General features: G+C 40.6%; 1 protein-coding gene across 4 annotated transcripts in view; it reads right to left on the minus strand.

The window, feature by feature from the left end:
• Nucleotides 1-9,619, minus strand: part of abr (ABR activator of RhoGEF and GTPase) — a 121,615-nt gene that overhangs the window by 55,700 nt on the left and 56,296 nt on the right. For all 4 annotated transcript variants that reach the window (XM_051399978.1, XM_051399979.1, XM_051399980.1 and 1 more), the window contains 2 exons: nt 4,322-4,429; nt 3,094-3,154 (listed from right to left, as the gene is read on the minus strand). In XM_051399978.1, coding sequence (XP_051255938.1) covers nt 3,094-3,154; nt 4,322-4,429 — 169 coding nt within the window. The remainder of the gene's footprint in view (nt 1-3,093; nt 3,155-4,321; nt 4,430-9,619) is intronic.

Here is a 9,619-nt window from a genome sequence, read left to right on the forward strand (position 1 = left end):
GACTTCAGGTTACCTTAGGTACAATTCGAGTATCAGATGCTAGAACAGTACATTTAAGTTACTACTAGTAGTTTTTGTGAATATGTGGTAGAAGTCAGTAAATCAGCTGTTTTGATTATTTATGTCCTTTTTTGTCCTGCATAGCTGAAATACTAGTGCACTTAGTTACTATTTGGAAGCAAGAATCTACAGCCATGCTAGCTGCTTTGAGAAGGTGTAATAAGGCACGATGCTACTTTGAGCTAAATGCTAACATCAGCATACTAACATGCTTATAGTGACAATGCGAATGTTAACCAGGTATAATAATCACCACCGGTTTAGCATGTTAGCATGCTAACATTTGCTAATGAAGACTAAGGACAAAGTACAGCTGAGGCTGATGGGGATGCCATTAGTTTTGCAGCTATTTGATTATAAACCAAAGTTTTGAATCAATATTGACAAATTTGTTGAGATATTTCAGTCTGGACGAGGTCACATAATGGTTACAGAAAGAGTAACTCCTTTTACACCTCAACATACTCGGTTGGTCATGTTTTGAACCTACTGAGGAAGCTCAGTGATCAGAGACCTTACTTTTTCATTCTCTTTTTTCCTTCTTTTCTCTTTTTTCCCCCTACATATTATAATCACATATGCAGATATATTAATAATCAATCTATATTCCAGGGAAACATCATATTCTGAACACAAGACAGGATAAAGATTACAGCCAGGATGCTAATGCATGAAAATCAGTCTGCAGAACTAATGCTGGAAAAAATGTGTGATCATTTCATAGTGGCTACATGTTTTTGGAGTATACCATTTATATCTGTTTTACAAACAAGGTCAGAATCTGGAAAGACAAGTTCAATGTCCAGTCAAGGGTCAGGATGAGGGAAGATGAGAAGACAGAGAGAGAGGTGGATTATTGGAAGTCGATGACCTGTCACAGCGAGGTGTCTCTGATTGGACCTGTTCTCAAGGTCGCCTCGACGACTTAGCTGACGGACAGATAGTTCATCTTTGCTAATGAGGGGATAGACCATGTGGGCAAAGTCTTTGAACAGGCACACCACACACACTACACGATCTACAGATAGGACACGGGGACTGCCAGCTTTCAGCCCTCAGTGTTTGGCAAGACTTTTAGCTACAAATGCCAGGCATGAGCCGTGACGGAGGATGCGGAGGACAGAAAAAGAGTGATAGGAGAGGCAAAATAAAGAAGGCAGAATGACAGATAGAGAGACGGTATATCAGGATTAAGGAATAGACAGAAAACGGTAGTGGAGCGGAGCAAATCTTCATTTACATGTAAAACAGGACGTCAGATTCTTGTTTGATTAAGTACTTGTGTCGTTCTGTGCATCCATTAATTCGGACTGTACTATTTTAAAATAAGCCTGACAAATTAGCCAATTTACATGAGGAAAATACACAAAAGCACACGTCAATTCATTTGGCTGAGGTCCAGTTGAATCATCTGGAAGGCAAATAGGATGGATGAATGAGTACAGGGAAGAAAGGCAGGCAGGAAGAAGGCTTGATAAAAGAAATATGGAGGAGAAACAAAGAAGAGCGGTAGTTCCACGGTTGAGCAGGAGAAATCCCTTGACTACCTCGCCAGGTAATTAAGGAACAGCAATACAAACAGTAATCAAAGCAGCTGCCCTGGCTGCTGACAAACACTGATTGTTGAGGGAATATGAAACTAGTTTTATGATACTTCACTACCATACTCACCTATGGTACAGCAAAGAAATCATATAGTACTTTAGCATGCTATAGTATAGTCTCAGCAGTAAAAATGAGAAACAAATTTGACTCTTACAACCTGCATGTTTGGGTTCTCCCTCATTTACGATGCATAAATTGACAGACACTTCACAGGTACATGCTGCTGATAATTGACACACATATGAACACTCACCCACCCTCTCTCAGTCTGACAAAGACACATCATTTGCTTATCCCGTTTTCTTATCACTGCATAATTTGGACAACAGTTCATCCTTTCCCCTGCAACAAGAGGTCTACCCTTGTGGTTTAGTTGTGCCAGATCCCCAAAACAGCTTAAGTTTGCAAGTCACCAGCAGAGTAAAGGCATGTAGCAGCTCCCCAATACACACACTCACACACGTACAGATCAGACTTGTTCTGATCCTCTGGTGATAAGTATTCTCTCTATGAGGAGCAGTCTGGGGCCAGTCTTGCATTTAAACAAACACACACATAAAAAGCTGCTGTTATCCTGCATATTCTGTATGTTAAAAGACATGAACAATTGTAGCCTGTTAGTCCCAGCAAGCTGCCTTTTCCAGAGGATCATCACACAGCAACCAGACAAAAGCTCCAATGCTTCAAAAGAAACTAATTCTATCACCCCAGTACGTGGGCTACAGCACATAAATGTACAGAAAAAGGCAAATTCTATTTAAAGGTCTGAAATCATCAACAGACAGATGCTTTTGTGCATCATGAGCATCAGTTCATGAAGCTCCAAATAGCTATCAGATATACTGGTATCCCAAATCAACCTGGCAGCTTATTAATAACTGTCCCAACTTCACAGCAAACACAGTTTACTACCAATCTACCGTAGAATCAACAACGCTGACATCCTGGCTCATACAGAAACGACAGGAAAAAGGAAAAACAACAGTCCAAGTTGCCTGAATGAAACGGCGGCAGCTCGTGTCATGCAGTCATTACCGTATGTGCAGTTACAACACAGTCTGAGGACCAGAAGCACCTCCATATCCCTCATCTCCTCTCCTTACACCGTTCTCCTGCTCACTGCCTCCTTTCTCAGGCAGAGACTGACAGAGAGAGATGGGGGGGAAAGAGAGAGAGAGAGAGAGAGAGAGAGAGAGAGAGAGAGAGAGAGAGTGAGAGAGAGAGAGAAAGAGAGGGAAAAAGAGAGAGCAAGGGCGCTCACACATGCACCAGTTTGCCTCCCAAAGCCCGCCACTGCATACACAAGTAGAAGGGGCAGGACTGGAGTCTTAAAGCAGCAAGCCAGCCTAGACAGACATACACACACACAAATAGACACACAAAGACAAGGACGCGCACATGCACACACGCACGTACATACAAACTTACCCTCCATCGAGACAGATGTGGTACAATCTTTGGAGTCTTTAGGACCTTTCACTTTGAGGTTCTGAAAGAAACACAGGAGTGGAATGATCAATTTAATTAATTATACACACACAACCACGCTCACTCCCGCTCACTCTCGCTCATTCACACACAGTCACACACAGTCACACACAGTCACACACAGTCACACACAGTCACACACAGTCACACACACACACACACACACACAGCTCTCAACTGGCTTGGCTGAGGCTAATGAAGAAGTATAGGGGCCCTGCAGCAGACTGAGACAACTGAAATAGGCTGTACTGTGCAACCTTCACAAGTTTATCTCTCAGTAAATTCTATTTACAACCAACAACACACCTCTACAGCGTGATATAATTATTTACATGTTATATAAATAATATTAATTCAAATTAAAGTTATAATCTTAAGATATACGGTATATACATTCCACATTTTCTATTAATGTAACTTTTCATTCTACCAGTGCATGAAAGTTCTACAATGCTGGTGTCCTGCAAGCTAAACAGTTGGTGGTAAAAGGTCAAAAACATAACAGGAAATTGGGGGTTTTACATCTAGAAATTAAAGGTGACTGCTCGAAAGTGTAAATGCTATGTAGGTGACGCCCCATATTCCCTTACTATAATTAATCTTTTGCCTCTAGCTGGCATGGAAACAAGAGAATGAGAGTGGGTTTGGCGTTATCAGGGTTATCAGGAGTCACTCCCGTCACAGATGTTCTTTTAATTAACATCTATAACACCTTCAAAGCAATCAGTAGGATTTTTAACACCCCTCATCACCCTTCCTCCACATCAGCTCTCAATACTAAATATAGCCACAATGCTTACAAATGCAAACGAACAAAAGTCTAAACCTTCAGCTGGGAATTCCACAGCTCATCTGTCCAGACACTAATAAGCTTAAATGTGCTAGGTGTAGCATATTTTATCATAAGCATATCTGTTAACTGTTCCTCAAAACAAGACCACATTTCCCATAAACACTGTTGCTTCCTGTCAAAAAGAGGATGTTTCAGCTCGCATTGCTTCCCTTCTGTGTTGTCGTTTCATGGGCATTTGTTTTCTCCTTCACTTTACTGAAGGGGATTGATCAACGTGACGGTTTAAGACACTTTAGACCAAATAATAGACATGTCTTCAATACATTTGCCCAAAAGCTTCTCGACTCTCTGATCATCTTTGGAGGATGAACTTACCTCAGATATCTTCTGGAACTGGCTGTTGGCCTGGCTGCATTTCTCCGCTGTCTCTAGCGCCACCTTGTAGTTGTCCACAAAGGCCTTGTACACTCCCAGTTGGCTGGCCTGGGATTGTGAAAAGAGAATAAGAGTCATTAAGGTAAAGGAGAAACAAACTGGTGTGAGACAGTGATATTGGCATTAACCTCTCTTCAATTCCATCTGAAGTGTTTAACAACACTGGAGACCCAATGAGCAACTGGTTTACTGTCTAATACATTTATTATTACAACACAAGTATGTCATGGCAGTTTATCTAAATACAGTGAAGCGAACTTGCATCCACCTTCAAATATCGCTTACATACATACCATTATATTAAAATTCACATACAGCTCTGGCACATGAATTAATTTCTATTACCATCAGAATTTTGCCTCAAGTGGAGGGTTGAAAAGAGTGCTGCAGTCCCTCTTTTGCTCTATCAGCGCACACACACACACACACACACACACACACACACACACACACACACACACACACACAATCAATGCACACAGGCTAATCATATTCCCCTTATGCCACTCCACTGGTGGCTCTGTGCACTCCTCCTGACTGAAACACTTTCTCTTTCTTCATCCCTTTCATTAACAGCCTCTCTCTGCAGCACTGTATGTGCATTGTAACACAAGCTGCAGACCAGCAGTGCATGAATATGCATCCTGCTACAGCTATGCTTGAATGGCTGGGCTGAAGAGCTGACTGTATCCTATTAAAGCAATGAGATTGGATTCAGCTGAATAGAGTGAATGAGTAAGACTTGTTACTTTGGTTCTTAAACCCCCCTCCTCCTATTTTCATTTCCTCTTCCTTCCACTTCCCCTCAGAGTGTGAAGTTGGGCTCAAGAGGGGAGACAGGGGGAATCATCCGGCCTCATATGACACCAATGATGTTAGATCAATACATTCTTCATGGGAAGAGATGATAGAGAAAACACAACTAATAGCATAGCAATAACAGTTACCTTGTGATATAGTCATCTTAGCACAAACATTTAACCACATAAAGACTTAGACGGACAAGAAGTCAGCCAAACAAGTGTCACTGTCTGTATATCTTGTCATAATTAGAGACTTTGTTAAGTCAAACCAAAACCTTGGATGGAAGGGAGAAACCACCATGTGTGATCACTGCATTTCCAAAGATACAGATTTTTGACTTGGCAGCTTGGCTGGAAAGTACAAACCAAGCACAATGACGTGATCGTGGTATTTCATCAGTTCATCGTGTTGCTTGGACACACTGTGACCGCTATGAAACATCTCCAGTCCTGTCGGTCACTGCGACGCAGAACTTTGAGAAATGCTTCACAACACAGTGCCAACACCTCAAATAACCAGATCACAGGTCAGAGAGGAGGGTGGGAAAACAACAGCTTGTGTTTTGAGAATGGAGGAAGATGAAGAGGGAAAGTAAAGAATGAGAGAGGGCTGGAAACGGAAAGAGAGACAGAGGGGACAGCACTAGAGTGCTGCAGTCTAAACCATGTTTCTAACAATACTTTCTGCACAAGTTTACAGCTACAGTCCAAGCTCTGCTTTGATTTTTGATTTTAGAGGACGCCGTACTCAGTTTAAGCACTAATCATATGGTTATGATCAGTGAAAGAAAAGAAAGACAAACACAGCAAAAAAAAAAACTTCTGAATCTCATGCTAGGAAAACTTAATGGAGATGGATCATAGACTCGTTTTAGTGGCACTAGGATTTCCAAAGATCCAAAACCATCTATTTTATCATACAAAACCAATCGTTTCTGTACTTTTCAAGTTACAATACACAAGATGATTTCAAGAATTTTGGCGTCGGCATGATCAATATTTAGCAGTTAGCAGAATATCGGTATTCTGCAAGTGCTTGATTACAACTAACTAACTTCCAGAGTGAAATCCCTGCATACAATCGATTGCACAATGAAATACTGTACGTGCAGCACTCCGCTGTCTACACGGGCCATAGTTCCTCCTGTTGCAGAAAGACATTGTTCCCCTTGCTCTTTAACACTCAAATGTCAGTCATGCTTGTGTCACGAGACTGCAGAGTACAATCAAAGCTGAAGGCTGAAGTACATATCATGTCTCATTCTGACACCCCCTCCTCATTTTTTCCTGAACAAAATGCAGTAAACTGGTAACAAGGCTGAACAGCAGAACTTTGGATCCTGAGGACAAAATAGTCCACCTCATGTTTCACTAAAAGACAGCTAGGATCACCAAAGTCAGTAAGCTTCATCCTCTTGTGAATGTCTATGTCTATGTCTAATAAAATTTAATGGCAATCCATCTAATAGTTGTTTATATTTCAGTCTGTTCCAAAGTGGTGGACTGACCGACCAACACTGTCATCCACATATGCCACTAGAATGCCTAAAAGGGGTTTCCATGGGGAAGCAGTAATAATCCACAATATTACAGAGCATGGATTACAGTAACAGTTAGTGTCTTCACAAATGCGTTTAAGTTTTGTTTTTAGTAGCCCAAAAGCTCTTCATAGCCATGACTGTATCAAGATTAAACCATTTCCACTTAATGCCTCCAGGGACTTTAATTTGGTTGGCCAAATGCAGTCCTGGAAGTCACAGGCTGCAGCTGAGCCCCTTTCTTGTCTGGAAAAGGTGAGAAAGTTGGAACTGTGACTGGCTTTTATTCCCTGTCAGCCTGCTTTCTATACCTCTGTCCCTCTGTGTTGCTCCAGTGGCCTCCATGCTGCTGACAAGGAGCAGTAGGGAGTAGGCCAGCTAATTACAACGCCATCTGCACTCTCACACTGCCACTCTGACTAAATGTTTAGCTGCCACATGACATGTACGCACATATACGCAGCACAGATGGGAGCTGATGACTACACTAATAGGTGTCACTTGGTGGTGCAACTCCTGGGGTCCAGAGAGAGGAGGGGGACGAGAGGAAGTACTTTAACTACTAAAAAAACTACATCTCTACATGAGAGCTCTGTTAATTTCCTCCGCTTCTAAACATAAGCTCATGTAGCATTTCCAATCAATCTTCCTGAGTTGCTAACACATTTCCCACTCTGAATGTTCAGTAGACTATTCTATTGACTAAATGTTCCATTAAATCTTCTATTAAATACATCAGTTGGTGCATTGTTGCACACAATGTTCAATCTCTGGGTTTTCAAGAGAAGTTTTGGAAGCTTTTGAGCATACCTGACCAAAGAAAAGTTGTGAAATGCAAGAGTTTTATCTAAAACACATTCTAAAATGAACAAATGTGTAGTGAAGTTTGATAGCCAGCTCTGGTTAGCTGTTTGTGCTTTTGAACATATACTGCACATATACTGTACATATACTGTACACTGCAACATAACTGGATATGGTTCATTTCTGTGGTGTTGTAACTGGTAAATGATTATTTTTCTAGTAAGGTCTGTTTTGTGTTGAGATGTTTGCTAGTTACAGGTATAGGAAGTGTCTCTGGTCACCTGACTGTCTTGTTGTAAACACACACAAAATAAGTACTGAAGAACCTGCAGTAGCAAGTAGTTACACATTCGTTGTTTTTGTTCGGCAGTTCAGGTACACTATCTATCCTCTTGCATAGTTCTCTATACATCAAATAAATTAAATAGATATCAGCATTGTCATAAATACCAACTGAAGTTGCAATCTTTAAGTCATAGTGGTTTACTGTTAACAATAAGCCTGGCTGACATGTGTCTTTAGCATGTGGAAATGTACCTGAAACCCTTAGGGAGATGTTGAAAACCAAAAGTGAAAGATGTCAACTAGAGACCTGTTACTTCTCAGAATATGACAAATATCTTCATCAAGTTCCTCATTATGACGGCATGAAATTTACTCAACTGAGTTGCACAGTTGATATATTTATAGATCTGTCAAACCAAAAAAGGAGTAAACTGGGGTGTAAATGAACAGAACACATGCACGTAAATAAAGCTTTACATTTGACCTTATCATAGCAAACAATGTGATGCCTTGATTTTCTCCATTGCACGCTCATGAGGTCTCTATTTTGATCTCACACATTTATAAAATACTTCCGGTTCTAAATCAAAGCTGCGAGCTCACACAAACACTGAATCACAGACTATTAGAGCCAGAGATATTTTACAACTTTAAACAGTAATTTTTATTTTTCAGCGAATAAAATAGTTGCCAGTGTCTTGGCTCTGAGGAGTTTATTTTGTCTGAGCTGGCATGACACTTACTCCGGTGCTCTAGTCAAAACAACAGTGTGCTCATGACTTGGCAAAATGTCACAGGATCTCTCATAATGGGACATCTGATTAACTCACAGCTCATAAGCGAGAATAATCTTCTAAGATCCAAAAACATGGCGCAGGCTGAATGCAGGACATATTTAATCACTGATCCCACATCAGTTAATCACGTTTATCAGGTTATTGACATATAAGTTAAAGGAAGATTTCTAAAAATACATACACAATTCTCATAAGCCGAACAGTGTTTATGGCAAGTTAACCTGTTTCAAAGGTGACAACACTATTGGTCAATACTACAGCTGTACCATGTCTGTTAAAACAGAACTAGTAGCGGAAACAAACTAAGTTTTCTTTGTAAATTTACAATAGGCTATGTTTTCAATCAGCTAATTAACATCAAATCCACAACACTCATCGAAGAACATCGAACACTGAACAGCAGGGTGACTAAAAAGAGAATTTGATAGCTATGAAAATTAGCCTTGTTAATGGCTTATATGCTGTATATGAGCCAAAACAAAACAAAACTAAATCATTGTTTTGTTCTCCAACTTCTGTGGTATTCTGATGCCCCCAAGTTCAGAGCAAAACCCTGCTGTTACTGTCAGGTAGAAGAGGCTTTCTTAGTACACTGCCACTTTGGCTTTCTCTGTCTGTTGAGTTTCCAGTGCAGGGAAATTATAACCCACAATAGTCTGTTGCTACTAACAGTACCAAATGGCATTCAAATTGGACTAAACTTGGACTAACTAAAGTTTTACTGATTTTTAACGACTCAGTGGACAGCCTCTATTACAGCATGTTGCATCAGCTTATCTATAGTATGCCAAACAACTGTGATGGGTATCTGAAATATGTTACAACACACAAACTGTGCACATGCTCTTACAGTATGTTATGTGCTGAGAAATTCAAATTACATTATCCAAATGTGACAATGTAATGATCTAACACAGGGAGGACTTACTCACTTTGAGACTAGCTGAGGCCTGGAGCCTTGCTAATTCTACACACAGACACATCCACACACAACACTGATGTTGTTGCATT

Source organism: Dicentrarchus labrax, unplaced genomic scaffold, assembly GCF_905237075.1.
Source record: "Dicentrarchus labrax unplaced genomic scaffold, dlabrax2021, whole genome shotgun sequence".
Classification (NCBI taxonomy): domain Eukaryota; kingdom Metazoa; phylum Chordata; class Actinopteri; family Moronidae; genus Dicentrarchus; species Dicentrarchus labrax.